This window comes from Lipophrys pholis, assembly GCF_963383615.2.
Source record: "Lipophrys pholis genome assembly, chromosome: 3".
In the NCBI taxonomy this organism is placed as follows: domain Eukaryota; kingdom Metazoa; phylum Chordata; class Actinopteri; order Blenniiformes; family Blenniidae; genus Lipophrys; species Lipophrys pholis.
In genome coordinates, this window is record NC_137627.1 from 7,457,353 (window position 1) to 7,479,175 (window position 21,823).

Below are 21,823 nucleotides of genomic sequence, written 5' to 3' on the forward strand. Positions count from 1 at the left end.
AAACTGTGGAGTTTGTTTGAAGCTTGAGTTGGATTTTCCTTCACTGAAGAGATATTTCAAGGATAAGGTAAAGTTCTTCACCTCCATAAAGTGTTTGCGTATTACGCAATCAATCAACGTGACTACGCAATACGCCCAATACCCAACCGCCCCGGCTGCGTGTCAGCAAATGTGTTCCTACATTCTGCACACTTGATTATTTCCATTCGTCCCTGTGCAGTGTGAGAGACTGTGACTGCTAAAGATCGCTCAAATCACACAGTGTGGGGGGGAAAACTCCACACTTCATTTTAGTCTTCTTTTCTCCCAGTGTAGCTGCATGTAAAGTTCATAATGACAAAGAGCCTGAAAGCTGATTTCATTGCAGTTTTAAACACCAGCGGTGGACGTTCAAGTAACATTTATTCTTCATCACGGTGCTTGTGGAGGTCACAATCCGCTGAGACGAGAGGCTCGCTCTTGTGCCTGTCCACTTTAAACTCCCACCACATTTCAGGAAAAGGTTAACCAAATGTTCAACAGCACACGGTCCAGATTCCTTCATTCGGCTCCTTTTTCAACAGTTGTGAAAACGTAAACCTCTCAGCTTGTTGCCGCTTCACGTCTTCTGCTAAAGCGACAAATCTACCAATAGCAGCTGAAATCTCCTGATTGTATTCCTTCAATCATTTTTCAAAGAAAGGGAGGCAAACACTCACACCCAGCACTCACAACCAACATTAATCTGAACTTTATACAGCATTTCTGTATTTGCTTTCTTCAGATTATCTTTATTTGTATTTTTTTTTTGGGGGGGGGACAATATATTAGCAATATCCATCTACAATATGGGTTTTTGAAAAAAAAAAAAATTAATAAATTATTTCAATATGTACGCCTGAAACACATCCAAATAACAAACTGCAAGACCTGTCATGGTATTTTCTCAAACCATTGAGTCAGCGACTTCTAATAGTAGCCATCAGTGAAAAAATTAAATATAAAAAGGTTTTCTCTTTGGATTAACTCTGAGGAATTGGAGTTTCCACACATTAAAGTGAAGCATAATACTGATGGATCCACCCTCTCTCACAAAAGCAGAAGTCTTCAGAATTAAAGAAAGTTTCCAAGCTTTGGGGGAGAGAGAGGTTTTCAACAGATATTCTCAAATCAACAGAAGACACAAGTTACAAATCTTCTCACTTGTTGTTGGTCTCATCATGGTCTGGTAATTAGTTTTATGGGTAATTGATTTATACAACAAAACAACACCTTCAATTGTTAGATTCAGTACAAAGTGCATTAAGAGAAAGATGTCCCACTTTGCTCATAGCAATAATGAAAGAAGACCTTTATTAATCCCTCATTAATGCCGGTGTATATTGAGTAAAAATGATTTGGGACATCGTATAGACTGTAATATCTCATCAACAGAGACAACAACCTGACATTTGTAAGAAATGTGTTGGTTCTTATTTCTGAAATCATAGTAGATTAGTATGTATCTGTCTGGTTATTTGTTTGTCCTAATCTGTTATAATCCCTGTCCAAACACCAAACAAAAAGAGCAAAATTAAACCCGGTAAAATTGACCTCGATTGAAAGCTTCTTCCTCCATGTCAAAACCGAGTCCTACGTGAATAAAGACACCCTTCTTTGGGTTTAAAGCAGAGTATTATTCAAGAATGACTTTTTTTTGTTTTTTTAAACCAGATTCAAGTAACACATTTATAGCTAACTGCTTCGTATTCATAAAAATGGCACATGCATAAAAATCCAAATCATCCACGGAACAATTAGTCGGAGTTCCAACATGTGACTTCTGTGGAGTTAACAAGGTTCGGTGAAGTGTAAGAAATGATTGTAACCACAACAATTATGCAAATGTCGACCTCAGTCTCACAGAAGTTGTGTGACCTTCAGACTAATGAAGCTGAGAGGAGTATGACTTCTAAGAAAGTACTCTTCGACTTGCACTCTCTTGTCCGAGATGATTATATCCTTATATATCTTGCAACACTCTCCCAGCCTCGTTGCCCTTAAAATCCATCGGTGGGCATTACAAGCCATTGACTTGTTCATTTCTGCCGTTATGAGCCATAAAAGTTCAATTGAATCTAAAACTCCTGCTGTTTCTGGAGGCGCCCAACAGCCCTGGCGAGGGCATTACTTTCCACCACTTAAACCCACGACGCCTCATTAGATTTCTTGCACCTTAATTTTTCATGGGAGGTGTTGCACCTGAGAGCTGTGTAAGTTTGAGCATGCTCTTCTAAACTTTGATTTCTAGTTTCCCTCATTCAGTCACACACTCGTCATGACTTCTTCCCTCGAAATGCTGCAACACACTCAGGTAATGAGTTGGTATGTGGCGACATCTTGTGGTAAAATCTTTTTACTGCACTGGACTTACTTTTTTTTTTCTTTCTTTCTTTAAAATTTCGATGAAAGAATCTAAACAGCATTTATTACTAGAGGTATCACCCCATCATTACTCCTGCTGGAACACTACACATCATTACCTGTTATTCACCGTAACATCAACCTGGATCATCCAAAAATATTGCTGAGTTGGTATAAAACCTGTTGGAATGGTTTTAACAAGTTTGGACTTGTGATGGTTCAAGAAGGCGACAGATTCAACATGACTGAACTTTTCAACACTTCAATATGTGGTCCAAAAACACTGTATTCAAAGTTTATCGCCCCCAAATCCAGCTTTTCCTTGATTTTCATCCATTTGAATATTGGATCATAGGAGCTGCATTCAGAATCTGCTGCGTCTGTGTAAGCTGGACTGGCTCCGCCCACACGTGCCCATCTTAGAAAGAGGAGGAAGTACTTCCTCTCGTGGTGCCATGTGCCTGAGCAGAGCCGCCTTATTATGAGCGGGTCAATGGGAGGGCCGACCTTGATTGGGATTGGCTAAACCCCCGATGACACTATATAGGGTTTGATTTCTGATTGGCTGGTTGGAGCAACACGGAGGACAGACTTCCTTCACTTCTGGGGCGTCATTCCAGGTATGGATGGTTGGAAAACCATTAAAAAGTAAATTTTGCATGACATAACTCCTTTAAAGCAGACTATGCTGAACAAAAACGACCTCTTTGTGTGGAATCCTTCCTTGTGTCTTATCTGCTTTGAGTTTCATTTTTTTCCAACCCACATTTCCTGTTGACGTGCCTGTGTATGGATACTGATGGTCCGTATTTGTTCAGGCAGAAAAGAAGCATTTTCTCCTTAAAGTTGATGAAGTAGAAGTAGAACATGGACGTGTGTTTGGCAAGAGTCACACCCAATTTTCTTTCATGGAATATGTAGTGAAATGCCTTCATATCATTCAGAAGTTGTGGTTTTATTGGTGCTCTTTGAGGAAATTCTTCATAGTAGTCATCGAGGGCTTGTTCAGGTCGTCTCCACAACTGAAGCTCTTCTGATAAGAGTTTTGTCCGAATGTTTTAGTTTGATGGATGAAATGACGGCGTTCACTTTCACCACCATAAAAGGAATGTTTATGTATTTTGGTCAATCAGATGCAAAATCCTTTCTCTCGTGCCCAGATGACTCTCATGGTTCCTGCACCTTCTGTGGACAAAAATGTCTTCCAGAGAGAATGTAACAATACATATATCCTTTTATTTGCATGTTACATGGTGATCAACACGACAGTACCATTTCTAGTCTGCGTGTTCCAAGCTGTCTCCAAAACAAAAGCGCGTACTTGTCCAAACATCTCAAATCACATTCAAATTACAGAACAATGAATTCAAACAACTTCATTTTGTTAACATTATCTCATATACCTTTATTACACATCTTTAAAATCTTTTTTTTTTTTTTTTTTTAAAGAAACCGACTGCAATTACCTTATGCCATAATAAAGTCAAAGGAAATGGAAAGAAAAATGGGACATTGCCGTGTCATCATCGTTTATGACTGAAACTCATGAGAACGGGGAGGGCAGTACAAACATGATAATTACATTTGTGTTGAATTCTTTTTTTTAATGTGTCGCGCCGTGTAAACACGATTGTACGCATTTGCTGATTTGACCGACATTCTAGGGTGAAAACAAAACTGTATTTACACACAGAGGGGAAAAGGAAAGGGTGAAGACGAGTGTCTCAGATGTAACCCTTCAGTAAATCATTCAGAATCAGATGAAGACACTGGGACTGTGTTTTGTACAGTGAAGCGATGGCGGGGTTGAGGCAGTGCTCGATAGTGAACTGGCTCGCTGTCAGTAGATATCCAGGTGTCTCTGCGGGGTGCGTGGGTGCTGGCTACTGATGGGAGAGGCAGATCTCCTCATTGACTTCAGCTTTGAGGGTCAAGACAGAGCTCCATGGCTTTTGGTCTTCAGCCAGTGCTGATTGGCTGGCTCGTAACCCACAGGGATGCACGTGGTCATCCGGGTTGAAATCACCTGAATGGTATGAAATTTGGTGTGCAGTGGCTGTCGATCTAATGCCCACTAACATGCCTTTCAGATCATGCTTTTTATCTTTGCAATGATCAGCACTAACCTTAAACCCCTATAGCCAACCCCATAGGCCACCAGCAGCAGGACCAACATTTCAAAATGTTTGCTGTCTCGTCTGATGACAAAAAAGTCAACAAGGCAAGTAAGTGTTGTTTTTTTTGTGTGTGTTTTTTTTTTTAGTTTGTCTGACTATGTCTGCTCACGGTCAGCCTCGCTCTGCCCTGAGTTTCTTTCATTGTTGAAGGACAGATAGACCTGGTGGACTCACACAGGCAGATCGGTTCGGCTTGTTAATGTTAAAATCATGATGGTAATGACAAATTATGATCGTATCCTCAGGTATGTGCTGAAATAAGCAGTGGTGCTACTGTACAAAACCATCAGTAGAGATGTAAAAAATCAAGCCTTTCGGGGTGTTATCTTACAGACACGTGACGACAGCCATTTAAAATGCTTCGTGCAGGATTGGACATTTCCCGGGGGGAGGGTTATAACACCTTTTAACCCATTTCACGCCGTCATGGTCACAGAAGCATTTACAATGGAAGATACTGGGAACAAGACTTTTTAATGTATGAGAAGAATGACATTAATTACACGTGTGTTTTACAGTACTATCTCAGCTTGGCTGTTTGTCCAGGGGCAGATGTTGAGGTGGCTGGAATCCGGACGCTGTTAGTTCGTCAACTTACAGTCGGTCAAACAAAATCAAAGGGGGGGGGGGGGGGGGGGAGAAAAAAAAAGGCAGCGAAGGGTGCACCAGTTTGAGGATGTCGGAGATGTTTCACAAAACGTATCAACACATACAGATTTTATTCAACACCCTTGGTTCATACAGACGTCAGCTTAAGCCTTGACAAAAGTGTGATGACAACTTTTTTTTTTTTTTTTTTTTTTGCAGGACGTCCGATATAATGGTATTATCTGATTCAAGAGGGCCTGTGGTAGCTTTTGAGAAAAAAAAAAACAACAACAAAAAAACAAAAAAAAAAGCATTCAGTATTCATTTGGTTTCTGCTCTCATATGTGGAAAAAAGCATGACAAGCTAAACATAAACCTCCAGTCTGTTCCACATCATGTAAGCCAGCACTTGTCTCGACTCAAGGAAAGCTACAATAATAACTGCACAAAACTATCTTCTTCTTTTTTTTTTTTTTTCTTTTCTTTTCTTTTCTTTTTTTTTTAAATCTTTAAACGCTAGACCATTTCTTTTAAACATCATTGTCTTGTGGGCTCCGGTTGACATGGCAGAGCAGGGTGGCCTGTTTCAGAGATTTACACGTGGTGAATCCTCAACAAATCGCTACCCTATTCAGAGACATGGACACATAAAATTTGCCTTTTTTTTTTTTATATATATATATTTATATATATAAGGACATTGGATTCAAGTATATATATATACACACACACACAACTTAAATGAATGAGGTAAAGACAGAATAAAAAAAAAAAAAAAACCTCAATACCAATATATTATGAAGTTTTCCTGTATCATTTCATAGTAAAACACACATACTGTTTTTTTTGTTGGTTTTTTTTTGAGAAAGAGAAAAACTAAAAAGTAAGTCATTCATTGGTGTCATACATTTTCATCCAAATTCCAGCAGTCGAGAAGAAATGATCCTAAGACTCAGAAACTAGAAGCGGACAGTCGCCTGTGATGCAGCGTACGCGGGTTGGTCGTCAAACAGGAGACAAACACTTCAAACACATTTCCTCCGTTTCCTGCTAATTACAGTGGCAGAACAAGTGTCCTATGGTATAGAAATACAAAATTTTTACTATGTACAGTACTCGTCGTTATAACCTACTGTGTGTTTGTTCGTTCTGGAATGAGTCTGGTTGCAAAAAGTAAAAAGAGGAAAGGACGAGAATGCCGATGAACTAATTCTCTCTGGTTTGTAGGATCGGGTCGCTGCTTCCTCAGTGTTTCTGGGCTGGACTGCAGCGACCCCTCTGACTGCCTCATGTAGGAACAAAGTGACTGGAGAAATGCTCAGGTCTGTGGAATCCGACTGCCTTTTTTTTTTTTTTTTTTTTTTTTTTTCTTTTTCTTTTTTTAAATACGTAGCTCTAATCGTGGGGGTAAAAATCCGCTGCAGTAGTTTCCCTTTCTTTTTATCTGTACGTGTTAGTTTCAAATCTATATGTATATTTGGCATATACTTTGCATGGCGCTCGTTAATGCACTGGTTAAACACTCAGTTAAATCTACACTTTAAGTTAACTTAAACAGGAGGAAAGAAGAAATATACCTCAGTTCTTCAGAAAGCCTGAAGACGAATGATTGTTGGCGTCCCTGTGACAGGAGCGCCCCCTCCCTTTTGTTTCCCCACCACTACAAATCCCCAGACTCCATCCAGACCGACGCAGACGAGAAAGAGCAGAAACAAAGAAGTGCATACAAACTAAAAAGAACAATTCTGTAAAAGAGCACTGTTTGCTTGTTCTGTCCTTCGTTTCGTTATTTCTTTATTTTTTCATAGTTGTTCCGATGACATTTCGCTTATAACCCATCGCTTTTCATCTCATTCTGTAAGCGGCGCTCGAGAGCACGTATCATGATGCGAACAGTCTGGGAGGGGCGAGGGTAAAGGTGGTAGCAATAAGGATGCCGGTGAGTTGGAGAGACGAAGAAAGGAGAGGAGGGAAGGGACGCCGGGATGGGGGGAGGGGGGTAGAGGGGGATAGGGAGGAGGAGGAGGAGGAGGAGGAGGAGGAGGAGGAGGAGGAGGAGGAGGAGGAGGAGAGCAGTATTAACACTTGAAAAAAAGGCAGGCGAAGGAGGCCAGCATGAGCCACAGTGATTGAGATACAGAGGCAGAGCCGTTGATGTCCCGACCTGTCCCAGGTCCTACAGAGAAACAGAGACAAAGACAAGGTGGGATCAACACGTCCCACAAAGTTGGGAGTTGGACAGAAAGAATTGGTTTAATTCTGGACATGTGCATGTCGTAATGGTTTCTTACATTGCCCGTGCTTTGATCATTTTAAATGGTTTCAACTGTGTTTGTTTTATTTGTATTGTCTGTATCTTTTATATATTTAACGTGTGAACTTGTACGGCACCTTGGTCCACTGTGGCTGTTTTAAAGTTGCTTTATAAATAAAGTTGCTACAAGCACAAACCACATCATACCTATTTTTTCACATGGATGTGTAAATACTGCTTTAAATGGCATCCGTTTGTTTTCTGGAGTTCACAAAAAAATCCTAGCTTTCTTGAAAATGTTAAACCACTTGGAAGTCTAAACTTTTCCACTTCCGAATTACTTCAAAACACAAATAAGAATAACTTGCAGGGTTTGACACTTCTGTAACCGAAGAGTCTGGTGTTTTCCTTCCAGACATCTGGTGGATATGTGCTGCTTCTAGCAACTTCCTCAAAGGAGACAAACACTGGAAGGCTGAAAGTTGTGCATAATGACAATGTGAGCAACTTTTAGTAACACAAAGAGCCAAAAAAAGAAAAGTTAACCAGACACTGAATTAGAAATGCTTCTACTGAACACTTATGAAAAGATTTTAATAGTGAAAAAAGTCAATTTCAATTCATACCACAGTTCCACTTCGGTGTGCTGAAATGTTTAGTTTTTTTTTTTAAGATATAGCGTGACTGGATCTAGAAATCAAAGAGCTTGTTCATTGCTGGGATAACGTCTTAATAAAAACAAAAAAAATCAGTAGCCTATGTTGTGGGTGTAATCTATTTCAAAACTCCAAAAAGTTTGACTGGTCTTGGTACTTGAGTTCAGAAAGGTTAATTCGATTTAAGCGACGTGAGGAAACAGAGCGACGGCTGTGTTTGCTTATAGAAAGAAAAAGTATCAATGATCTTTAATCGATTTTTGACTTTAACAGGCAGCGATATCTCTGAATAAATGTTGCTCGTGTGTTTTTAAAGGCGCACCTAAATGCAAACAGAAATTCGGTGTCTCGCTTTAAATCATCAGTTTTTAATTCAGGCAAATTCTCTTTTCATAGGTTGCAGTTTACATGTCAATAGGATAGTGGGTATAAAATCCATCCGTGCATTTTATCCAAGGAGGACTGGAGATACTGTCTGAATATGGCAAACACAGTATTTCCTTGTCATCTTGATTGCTCTCCTATAAACCTGCTCTGTTGTTTTTTCCTGCAGAAGTTACATTTCTGTCCATCTTCCAGGAGAGATCATTCCTCTGTTGCTTACTCTGAGTTTTCTTACTCAGTGTTTTGGGAATTTTTTTATTTAATTTTTTTGCTTACTCAAGCCAGTACTTTAAGGAGATTGATGCCTTCAAAATCCCCTCCCAGCCAAATTTATGATTCTAGGCCACATCACTAAAAGAAATGACGTTTTAAATCTGTCCCTGCCTCACCCCACAACACCAGATGTCACCTTCTTTCTTGAGCCTTGTCCTTAAAAATCCCCACGGGGATTTAAGACAGACCAGCCGAGCACACCGATCCCAAAGTGAATAACAATTAACACGCGGCCCCGGTTTCCTTCCTCTCCTGTTTGCTTCCATTGTTTGGCGGCGGAGCCAAAAACCAAAGCTCGCAGAGCCAGAGCTCCCTGCTGATTTTCAATTAACACTTCAAAGTAGCTCAGGTTCACTTTGAGACTTACAATGATTTAAATGGGGGCAAACCTGATAAAGTTAAATACAATCAAACAGAATGAATAGGAGAAAGGAAAAAAAAAACAATTAAAGAATCATGATGTTATGATTTGGTGTTAATCATGTGCAGCCAGGATGCTTGAGTATGTGCACAATGTTCACAGTGAAATCCAGAGAACTGGCGCGTGTACTCACTATAGAGGAAAAGGCTGGCATTCTGGACGCCCAGTCGGTTTGAGGCCACACAGGTATAGTTCCCATAATCCTCTTCAGTGACGTTGGCAATCATGAGAATAGTGGTAGTTCCAAGAATCTGGATGTTGATGCCCTGGTTGTTGGACAGCCTGCAGAGGGAGAGAGAGAGAGAGAGAGAGAGAGAGAGAGAGAGAGAGAGAGCGAGAGAGAGAGAGAGAGAGCGAGCGAGCGAGAGAGAAATAAGTTAATTCAGAGCAAAGCGCTGAGTCATGGAAATTAAAGGACGGAGGGGTTTTAGTGACATTTTAAGTAAAACGTGGCTACAAAAAGTTCTGTAGAGTAAAAATGTGGATGAAATATGCATCGCACTTTAATTAGCCAATAAAACAAATTGTAAGAGGAGAAAGGATATTTTTGTTGACTCGTCGTTGTTAAGTTCCTCTTAACCTTCTAAATTTAGTCTTGATTATCACCCTTTCAGCAACATCACACTCTTCACAATGTGGCTGACAGCCTTCAGCTATTTTCTGGGTCCTGTGTGAAGAGCAGCTGCTCCAAGACACTCCCTCTTCCCAAACCGGCTCATTTCTTTCAAAGCTTGACTTTTTAGCCATATTAATTCATACAAAATCATTAATCCATCATTAATTCCTCCAAACATTGCTGGGGTTGCACTTAATCAGTGTTACTGTGTGCAGGTGAAGGTTTCCAAAAAGCCGGGCGCTTTAATTATGATCAACGCGGCACGTCGGTGTAAGCAAATCACTCCGCAGCAGCAGGGGTCAGTGTCACGCCAGTGAACCTTCCGAGTGTGGGCGTAGTGATCGCTAAAGGGAGAGATAAGCCTTTCTCATTTTAAAACAAAGCCTTTTTCATTAACGGCTCGACGGTGAGCTGCGGCTGCCACCAAGCCGTCCGTGACCTTTGGATTATGTGGTGAGCAAAGACAACAAGGCACATTTAACAGGGGGGCCACGTCGCCGTCGGCGCCTTCATTTCTTTATTTTCAGGACGACTTCCGACCACTTGGAGGCGTGTCAAAACTCCCTGAAACCGAGTGGAATGACAAACGGAAATGATGGACCGCTTAATATTAAGAGGTCGATGAGTGAGCAAAGGTGTGTTTTATTATTCTTGAATCTTTTCCTAATTTGGATCATCTCAGGTTGTCCCTTGATATTTGAAAGCGACACCCATAAAACCCATTTGGAGCTTTTAGCCATCGTCACATTCAAAAAAAAGGTGAGAAAGGAGCAAGTTGACCACTGTGATGCTGCAGCTTCTCTGTATGAGAGTGTGGAGTCGCATGGGATTTTTCTTTTTTAAATGAAGGAAAAAAAAACAAGGTAGATGAGAAAAGACGGATATCTGTACCAGGTAAGGTCTGAGTCTGTTGGACAGCATTAAACTAATCAATCACAGTTACGATCAAAAAAAAAAAAAAAAAAAAAAAAAAAGCAGCCCTAAATTGGAAAGACTTCTCCGGAGAGTCGAGTGGCTTCACGCTCACCGATTACCTCTATTTCCTCTCACAACGTGCCCCGTATAAGACTCACCAGCAGGATTAGACACATGTTGTTGACTTGCATTACTGGCGCGTGCACAGTTCAACCCTGCTTTTACTATTTTCACTTAATGCTCTTTAAGGTAAATGTATCAGTGAAGAGATTCTCAATCAAGTCAAAGCAAGGGATCAAGATATGACTTCTTTGTTAAGCGTTCACTGTGTGGAGCTGGTTGACATGCCGAAGTTTTTTGTAATGCACCTTGCAAGAGGCCTGTAATAAAGGCATCAAAAATAACCTCTCTTCCTTGACACTTCCAAAATAGCTGATAGGTTTATCACCCGGTCTTAGTCTTAGTCACGACTTTGCTTAAGAAGTTGCGTTCTGGATGGAGGGCCGTGTGCCTCTCACAGATATGCATTAATACAAACGTTTGAACTGTGCACTTAAATATATATTTTTTTAAAAAAAGGAGTGTAAATGTGGTCTGCAGCCTGCGGACACAATAAGAAATTCAGATTTCAGTTAATGGGACCACAGGCCACTTCACGTCGCCTCAGCTTTTTTTCTTCAAAGAGCCCAGGGATGACGCCTCCACCTCTATATCTTAAATACAGATTTTTCATTCATGTGTGATGGAGAGTTGGCTAACACGTGTGGATCCAGGTAATAACTGCGTTTACAGACAACGGTTTTCATTAATGCTCCCGAGGCCATGCAGCGATCTGCAATAAAAAAATAAACACAAAAAAAAATAAATCGGATCCATCATGTCTTTTAAGTGCCGCGCTGCCTCAGAACGTGAAAATCCCGTGATTTCAGCATTGATTCTCAGCTCCTACAGTATGTGCAAAGATCTCCTCAGACTCTGAAAGGCACCATATTGTTTACTGTAGATTATGAAATATTTTCAATTTGAAGGTGATCTGTAGAAGTGTTTGCTGGCACGTTTCCCAGCGTTTACTCCTGAAAGATTACAACCGAACTCCTGATATTTATAATGGACTTTGATCAAGTTGAGCATGTAATGCATTTCATTGTTTTTAATTGTTATCGTTCAATCATTCGTTAAAAAAAAAAATAAAAAAATAAAATCCGACTTTTGAGAAAGAAAATTAACATGCAACTAAAGGACGGACGATCAATTGTGCCAACCTTGAACTTCGTTCCCGCCAAATGAATCAATAGGATTTGCTGACTCAGACTGTGTGGCGCGTTGATGAACTCTTTCTTTACATAACAACTAAACAAAACTCTTTAATAACACGCCGCCAATAATGGATTCTGCTTGTCGGGAGCTGATTGAGCCCTTTCATATCATGAATGAGGTGAAGTTCATTTAAGGCGCCTCCGCGTAATCCTGCTTAAGTCCGGGGTAATGTGGTAATCGGAGTTTGAGCAGGGGGGCGAGAAGTTTGTGCTGACACACGCTTGGCTGATGGAAAGTATTAACGTTAAAAGGCGCGGCATAATTCGGCTCGCTGGGGATGTGGGGGAACTTGATAAAGTGCTGAGGTCCTTCCTGTGGGGACACCTTGGGAATGACGATGGTGTGTGTGCGTTTGTGTCTGAAAGTGAGAGTGGGAGAAACCGAGCAGAGGGCGAGTACAGCGGCAGCGTCTCCACTCCATCTAAAAGCAACACTCCACTTTCCAACGATAAGGCCAGCAGCAGATATATTCTCCAGTGTATCTTCATGAGAAGTGACTGCACTATTAAAAAGGCCTTGCCCGCTCACAGAGCATGCTGAGAGATCCAGATAATACACAGCGCTGCCGGGAGCCGGGGGCAAACAGCTATTTTTACAACAGATTAGAGAGCATGATTGTAATGCAGCAGCGAGGGAGCAAAGTGACCCAGGCAGGTCAGAAGAGACAGAACTCCCTCTTTTGTTTCCACAGTGAAGGTTTAGGGTCGGCTTTAATGGCATAAAGAGTCCAAATACGCAGCAGCGGCGGCAAGAAAAGCAGAATAAACAAAGAGAACGGGCATCTGTGAACCCCCTCCGCTTCTCTTGGATCCGTCTCACATTAACATTTATCGAGTTTGTGCTGTAACTTCTAACATATTGGCGTGTGCGCAGATTCTGCAGCCTGTAACTTTCCCTCACTTCTGATTTCAAGTTCATCCTAAAAATAAAAAAAAAAACAGCTACCAGCCAGCTTCTTCATCTGCCATAAAAAAAAAAACCTTCAATATTTTATCAAAAAAAGTTGGCAGAAACTGCATTCATCTACCTTTTCTTTCTTTTATCTTTGAAAATTTCAGCTCGACTCTCCTGAGGCTGCGCCTTCCCTCACAGGTAGAGGGCAGCAGTGATCCACTGGAAACCATTCAGCGATCCCTACTTGATGCACAGTGATCCAGGGTGGTACGTTAAACCCTTGCTCGAAAAGATTTGACCCCTCTATTTGGTGAAGGGCGTGCAGGCGGGCACTGCGAGCAGGGCGGCGCTCTCCGGCCGGAGCAGATGAAAGACCGGAGCGAATCATCAGATGGACGGATTTGATTCTGCAACGTGGGGTAGTGTCTAAAGTAGGTTATCACCACCGGGGGGGAAAGTGACAGACCTGCTATGATTCAAGGCCGGTGATAAATGAAATGAAGTGGAGGCTTCGCTGGGACTTGTAACCCGGAGATGATTGAAGGCGGTGGAGCGGCTGTGACAGCCACGTACCAGCTGACACAACAACAAACTGTCACATGGCCTGAGAGTTCGTGCTGGACTTTCCTGTGTTGGACACATTGAAGAGTGGTGCAACGAGCAGGAGGGACGCCTTCGAGGCTCGGATCGCCTTCATTTCAAAGAATCTTTGAAGTGAAGTTTCCACTATTGATCCCTCTTGTTAACATGGACCACACACTAGGAGCGATGGACTTCTGGGGACCTTTAGGAGGCGAAGAGATTCGACTTTTCACCTGTTTGCTAGAAAAACGACGTTATTTATTTATTCTGTTAACTATTCATAACAACACTCTTTATTTCTATTCTTATCAGTAAAGATAAAATGGCAAAGAAGTATGTTTCTATTCTTTTTTTTTCAATTGTAAATATTAAAAGGGACCTCACTCAGTCTTGTGGTAAATAATATAGAGTACAGTTAAATATGAAATGCCTTATTAGATAAATGTATACATATGTAATACACAATGATGTAAAGCCGCACAAAGAAATGTATTAAATGTATGTATAATCATGTTAGACCTTGCATTATGTGTGTAAAAATAGTAGCACTGTTATAATGAAGTTTAGAATATGGTCTATAAATACGTGATGGAAGTGAAGCGATTTTATTATATTTTTATTTCTATAATAGGGTTATTGAGTAATATTTGATTTCTGTATATGTTTCCATCACACAGAGCAGAGGGGGCATTTAAGGCAGCTGAATATTTGATTAAGTTGGATGCGGCATCAGTGACACTCTAAACATCTCACACTGGAAATACGGAATTTTTTTTTCCAATTATTTACATAAAAAGATGTGGAGAGTAGAATGAAAATAAATAATGTGTCCTCTTGAGGAACCTATATAGATCCTACTTCTGTACATACAGGTGATATCGACTGAAATAGCTCAATAAGCCAGTGCAGCTTTGTGATCAATTCATAGAGCCGCGATGTAAAAGTTGGACTGAAAAAAAAAAAAAAAACGGTTTCTGAATTAAAACAGCTGCTTCGGTCATATTAGGAGTAATTTATCCAATTTCATCTTCTTCTTTCTTCCTTCTCTTCTTTTTTTCCCTCTTTTTTATCCGATTTCATCCTCAGCGGCGAGACGCAAGTTACAACCTTGAGGAAGGTATTTTTCAGTTCACAAAGTCTTTAACACGACTCGATCCTTTAACAAAACATTTAACAAGGTGGCGAGCAGCAGCTTTCAGCCTGTGATTTACAGCTTGATTTAAATTCCATCAGGTACAGCCAAGAGACAGCACATGGAATGGTTGGGGGGGGGGGGGGGGGGGGGGGCTGTGCCATCCGGGTGGGGAGAGTTATCACTTAGGACCCGCTGCTTTAAGATTATGATATATCAGGCTCATCCGGGGCTAATTGGGTCTTTATATGCGAGGGGAGACGCTCAGATCTGGGCAATGTGAGAAATGCTGTGAAGACTCGTTTCATCTGCGCTTCAGATCGTGCGCCGCATTTCATCACCTGAGGACGCCCGCGACTTCATGCAGATGTTGACACTGAGTTGAGATGGATGCACACAGAGTTAAGCCTTGTCTCTGCTCAGCCCAGTATGCATTCATCAGCCTGTGCCAAGAGAGGCGAGAAGAGCTGGCCTAAAAAAAAAAAAAAAAAAAAGCGTCTTAATCCTGTTAATTTCCTGACTGGAAATGATTGCAGAAAAGTGGGGGATGCCAAAAATAACAGTGTGGTTGTCACCATAAATAAAACAATAAAACAGGATACTTGGCATGAATCGGACATTTTAATAGATCAGTGGGAAGGATTTAGAGGCATCGAGCAGCGAGGCTGCAGACAAAGTGAACATCCGCTCCTGTTGTATGGTGTCACCTACACAACCTGAGGACAAAAGAAAACCATCCTTTCAGCAGCGACGGCTCGCTTCTTACGCTTCCTGTGTAGATCTGAAAGACTCCTCTTAAGGTACAGACCATTACACCTTTTTCTGCCACATCAACCAGCAGTTACAATAATGTCCGTCCACCCCTATTTATGGGGGTTAGTGAAATAGAAGGCATTGCTAAAGATGGTGTGAAATACAAGGTTTTTTGTTGTTGTTTTTTTCCTGTTATAGTAGTGCGACATATGTAAGCTCAAGGTGACCTTACTATATGACTCCAGGCCACTGAAATCTGAACACTTCATCTTATTTTCAAACATGTGATTTTTAACCACGTTTTAACAAAATGTGGAGAGGATAACGTTCACAAAGACAGCTCTAATTTCTTTCTTTTCTGCAATATGAACCTTTTTTTTTTATGTAATCTACTGGCTGTTTGTCGAGAGAGTCAAGTCAGTGACACCATCAGCATTATCTTTCATTCCGATTTGCTAAATGAGGCATAACGGTTTGTTTTTAAATATTATTTTTGGATGGCACAATCATATAACAAAGTGATACATGACTATTTGACATTTCACTGTATATATATATATATATATTTTTAAATGTGACATAAATGAAAAAAGCATCAAGTTGAACCTGCTCTTATTCTCTTTCAACTTATGTTTCAACTGTGTTTGCTGTCATTTTACTGCCGCAGCCCATTTTACATTAAGTTGAACCCAAAATGGGATCGTCACCCCTGTTATTGGAGTGGGGCCGTCCTCAGTTCCTGCGGTTGGTAGTTCGATAACCCATCTCACCTTTTTGATATATTAAAGTGTCCATGAGCCCCAAATGAATCCAAGGTTGAAAGAGCACCTTGATGTGTCTGTACGTGAGCCTTGAGACTCGTGATGAAATGCAGTGAAATGTGCCATATAGTCCAAGTTCATCTCACATTTATCTTTGTTGACTGATTGGCCAGGTGCACAATTTGAAGGAAGTAGTTTGCAGCGATCTCATAAAGGAGACGTACGAAGGTTCGGACGAACTGAAGGACGACTCAAAAATATTATGCTGTCCTATACAGCCGTCTCAAGGTATAAAAACACAGTGACTTATGGAGTGTAATTAAAATAATAATCTTGAGAAATGTTTTGAGAGTGGCTCATAACTAAAGAGGAATTTAATTATTTTTATTTATTATGTACTCTTTGGGGCGTCGCAATCAAGGTTGGGCCGCGGGGCTTGAGAATGAATGGAAGAGTTAACAGTGATGAAACCTTTCAAAGATAATTTCTAGAAGTCCGCAGTTAACAGCTCATAAAAGTATATAAAGTTCATAGAGTGCGGACACACAGAGGAGGCAGGGACACTGGCAGACAGGCCCAGTCAAAGCTTCAAGGACAGCTTATGATCCAATGAGAACCCACTGGAGTTTGTTGGGTTAATCGAAGCATCACTACGCACGTTGATGAGCTGCTCACTCGCTCCTGGCATTCTGGCTCTGACGCTCCACTTACACAACAACGCGTTTTAAGGGAAAATGCAAAACTTTCATTGTGTTATGTGTGTCCGTTTACATGACAACGGTGCTTGGAGTCACCGAAGACGCAGCTTTTCTGACAACGTTCCGTCTCTGTCGTATCAGGGCAAACCGCACCATCTCTGTGTAAATGGGGGGGGGGGGGATTTTTCCTGGAGAGGCTGCCGCTGCGCATGCGCACCACGGAAGTAGTAAATAGTGTTTTCTGCACATGCACGAGTCGATGGATAATACTAACAATGGCGGCCCGGGAAGTTGCGCGTCGGTCCATACGAACGCAACTGTGCTCCCAATGTTAACGTTTATAGCGTATTGTTCTCTACTTTGCTGCAACCCGGCTAAAACAGCTCCTCCCACTTTAATCCTAACCCACCACATAGCCGGCGCCTGTTCTTTGAGGCAAGACAATCTGTGCATCGCAACGAGGACGACACCAGCTCATTATTGAGCAAGTCTCCCGGAGCCCAACCAGTGTGGGTGAGCTGTTATTACTCGATCTGCTCTGAAAACTCAATATGTTCTGCACTGCTACACATGTGATAGTTTAAGGTGAGGGGAGAACTATCAGGGGTGAGGCAGTCAGTTAACAAAGTGAGGTGAAGCATCACTCCTTTGAGCATCTGCAAAACAGCTCAGTCCCCCCCCGGGACAGATAGTGAAGACGTATGGACTCAACTAATGTTCGCGACTTAATATATGCCTGCATCGTAGACCAGTAAGAACCTGAACCGACGTTTGGTCAACAGTTTAGGATCAGTTCTGATTATATTTTACTTCTGCCAGTCAACCACAATAATCCTTCACACTAATCCTGATACGCTGACGTGTGGAGGATCAGATCGACAAAGTCAGACACAGAAGACGTTCAAAACATGACATCAATTAAGGAAAACAATTATACAACATCAATTATGATAATCCTGCATCTGAAAGGTAGCAGTAAGATATTCGGGACAGCCGCTTTGTTTGTTTGTCAAAATACCCTGTAAGGAAGGGATTAAAGATGCATTAATACACAGAAAGGACCACAGCTAATCATGAAAATGTCAGTAAAATGGACGCGTCCTAAAGAATGAGAATGTGTTTATGTTTCAGGCTGGAAATGTGTGATGAGAAGCTAAAACTACACAGGTTTTTATTATGTGATAGTTTTCTAGCACAAAATGTATTTATTGGGTGGATCGTTTTCTTTTCTTTCTTTCTTTCTTTCTTTCTTTCTTTCTTTCTTTCTTTCTTTCTTTCTTTCTTTCTTTCTTTCTTTCTTTCTTTCTTTCTTTCTTTCTTTTTTTTTTAACAAAACCACGACAGTAAAAAGATGTTTTCAACAAACTTATGGTGCGAACGCTAACCTCAAGCTTTTTCAACCGTTAAATCAATAGCAGACAATGAGAAAACCACAGTTGTTTGTTTACCCGACAGAAACTTCGCTGTCTGAACCTTATGAAGTCCTTCATGTGTTGCAATCAGTGCTGCATAGCATGGCTTGCGATCCAAAGGCAGACGTCAGGGTGGCCGCTGAAAGCCCGTATGCAGATGAGGTTGAACTCATTAAGAGGTAAACAAGCACCGGAGCAAGACCTCACCTTAAGAGTCAGGTAAATAAGACACGACAGGATACAGTGCATTAGCTTTCATTCTAGGGGAGGGGGAGGGGGGGGGGGCCTTTAAAATTAACTGGCCAACCAAGGATAAATGATATTATTATGGTGCATTAGCATCATCATCCAAGGAGAAGGTGCAATAACACTTTCCACTGGCACAGAGGGAGACGGGGGCCCCGCACACAGGCACGCAGCCAAAAACCCTCCGGGGGACAAAACAACAGAGATAGATGGAGGTGGGAAACAACAGATAATGCAAAAATATTTCAACGACCATAAATCTTTCTCCTCCAGAACTGGCATGATAGGGCCTATTACTTTTAAGACCATATCTGTGATAACACTTGTGACACTCCTTCCAAATTTTTCTTCCAATCTTAAGTGAACTTTTTCTTCTCTTTGGAGTTGAATGAGATTGCGCAGGATAGTTTTCTTTTTCGAAAACATTTTCTTAATCATAATTTTTATTTATTTATTTTTTTATATCGAGTTACCGCTGTTCGCACATGGACTCAGGTGGTAAGTTTGCTGTGGAGGGGGAAAAAAAAACAGAAACAAAAAACATCCCACGGGTTATTAAATGACAAGTGCTGAAATGGAGGAACTGGGTCGATGTTGCATTTCAAATGTCATTACATTTCAATCCTCAAAGTGTTTTTCTGACACATGCGCAACACTCAAATTGATAGCTTTCCAATGAACATCTGTGCCTGGTCACACAATTTGCAATTTCATAGGGGAGACAGTACGGCACCGGAAACCCTGATTTCCATTTCAGTGGAATCACTTGTTCTACGAGAACAGAGTCACCGAGATTCTTCGGCGGCGGCAGTCTACAAATTGCCCGCGTAAGGACGGTCGATCCGTTGTGCCTTTCTGCCTTCTCGAAGAATCTCCCGTTGCAACGCGGCAACATTCAGTCAGCGATTGAGTCACTTTTGAGTGAGCGATTAGGTGGGCTATTAGACATTATCAGACCACTCAGATGATGTCATCAAACTAACCCTGAAATGAAACAATGAGACCACTTTAAGAGCCGACTTCAAAAGATATCTGAAAGGCCCATTAAAGCCATCAGATACAAGGATGTGGCGCATGCTCAGCCGTCACATCAAAATGACGCGACTGTCATATTTGGGCGTGATGAATGAAGCAACTCAGGATTGTGTGGAAAGCCATCAATTTTCAAAGAGAAGGGCTCCAGCTTAGGAATGACTACCTCTTTTTTTTTTTTTTTAAACAACTTGCATAATCAAGCCAGTCCGTGATTGTGGAAGTGAATAATGTCAACTGTCATGGTCATAATCAAAGTACGCCGAGTGTGAAGTCTTTCACCATGTCTTGGCCTTTCGCGTGCCTGCGCTCAAATCTTTCGAAAAAGTCTTGGACAAATTACGAACATGTGGAGAAAAAACAAAACACAAGTCTTTGGTGCAGCACACCAAAGAGGTGTGCTTTCTACCTTTATGCAATGATACCCGACTATCTGTGGCACCAAATGATCCATCTCCACTCAATCCTCTGATAAAGTGTCTCTTCAATACTAAAGACAGGATGACTGGAAGCTTCATTAAATTAAATTAAGACACGACAGATGTTCTAGTAAGTGGTTCAGGTAAATAAAGAAAATAAGTTTTATTGATCAACTAAACACAAATTAGATAGGGAGCGTCAGGTTTTTTTTTTTTTTTTTTTTAGCCTGATCTGAGTTTTATTTGACGAATTAATAGACTCATTAAAACGGTTTTGGACTATTGCAATTTATTTCTCCCCAAGAAGCGCATTACGGTGGTAAAACTGGTACAAAACGCTGTACCAGCATCCAGAATCATTAGAAAATCAACAATGAGAGATCACTCATTAGGTTTGATTTTAAAACTTTAGTTGTTTTATTTCAAGTTCTTCATGACCAGTCTGACTATCGGTTTGGATATATTCCAAACTGTACTCTAAGGTCCCCTGGAGCTGGCCTGATTCATATAAAAGAAGATAAAATACAGAAATCATGTTGCAGCAATATTCTGTCTTATGCTCCTGTGGGTTGGAAAACAAAAAAACAACCTGTCAGCTCATGTAAAAGAAACATCTTCTTTAGACAGTTTTATGAAACAGCTTGAGGTGTATTTTTATGCCCTTGCTTTTAATTAGCGTAGCCATCTTAATGCTATCTTCTGCTTCTAATTTTGATTTCTATTGGCTGCTTTTTAATGTTGGCTTTTAAATCACTTGTTTTTCATTCAGTTTTGCTTTATAGTCAATTAATTTTGTTTCCTCATTTTATGTAAAAGCACTTCCAGCTGCACTTCAGTGTATGAGTGCTGGTATATAAATAAAGATCATTAGGTTAGGGACGTGAGATCATCGGCCAAAGTTTGCTGGTTTGAATCACGCTGTCAATGCGTCACCACTATGGTGTTGGTGTAATTCCCCAAACCTCCGACTGCTCTGGTTTCACCAAGATGCGTACAACTTGTGCTAAATCATACATTTGTTTCAAATGTTCTACTGTAGCGGCACTGAAATCTCATTATTTCTGTTAATGCTACCTATAAAGCCTTGTATGAAAACGAGAAAATGATGCTTGAAACGTTGTCATGGAAACGGGGCCAGTGTGTGATATACCGGCCAAAGTGAGGATTACTCACGTATGACATAATTGTAACAGACGAGTCCAACCTAATGGAAAGTAACCTCCTCTCCATTCTACGTTAGCGGGTATTGGCCCCAGAGTATAGAAAATGGATGAACATTGGAGCGAGCACTAATATAATTTAATCTTTGTTGTTGATAGAAATCATAGCCAGTATGATGAGTTTGGATTAATTTAATGGCCTTTATTTGTTATGCCTCTGGCATAGAAAGGCATTATATCTCATTACTTTGCCTGATTATTATAATTTTAATCAACAATGCACCTTTCTTGCCTCAAACCAAGTCAGGTCAAGTTAATATAAAGTTATTTCAGCCAAGCCTTCATTTGTTTCCTGTCACCTGCAGCTTTTAATAGCTGTAAGTACTTATTAATAAAAACGTTGTGTGGGGAAAAAAAAAAAAAAAAAAAAAAAGGTGTGGTGCATATACGGTAATAAAAAAAAAAAAAAAAAAGCTTTTCTCTCTGTTGCTTCCAGTAATTTTACATTTGAACAATGAAAGGTTTTCCATCCCGGAGAAATTATGAGAGATCATTACAGTAATCATCAGTTGATATGATGGTTTGTGCTGAAGGAGGCTAATGGATTGTGCTCAGTATAATGGCTTGTTTACAGCTGATTGCTTACAGCTTCTGTTATTGTTTTCATGTAAATGTGGTTACTTTTGTATTTTAGCGCACCTTGAGAAAATGCGTGGGGAAATCAAAGCTTTCTTTTTATCTTATTGTCACT

General features: G+C 40.8%; 1 protein-coding gene across 2 annotated transcripts in view; it reads right to left on the reverse strand.

The window, feature by feature from the left end:
* Nucleotides 1-6,009: 6,009 nt before the first annotated feature.
* lsamp (limbic system associated membrane protein) overlaps nucleotides 6,010-21,823 on the reverse strand; it is a 505,434-nt gene continuing 489,620 nt past the window's right edge. For both annotated transcript variants that reach the window (XM_080459958.1, XM_080459959.1), the window contains 2 exons: nucleotides 9,269-9,417; nucleotides 6,010-7,323 (listed from right to left, as the gene is read on the reverse strand). In XM_080459958.1, coding sequence (XP_080316084.1) covers nucleotides 7,226-7,323; nucleotides 9,269-9,417 — 247 coding nt within the window. In that variant the 3' untranslated portion in view covers nucleotides 6,010-7,225. The remainder of the gene's footprint in view (nucleotides 7,324-9,268; nucleotides 9,418-21,823) is intronic.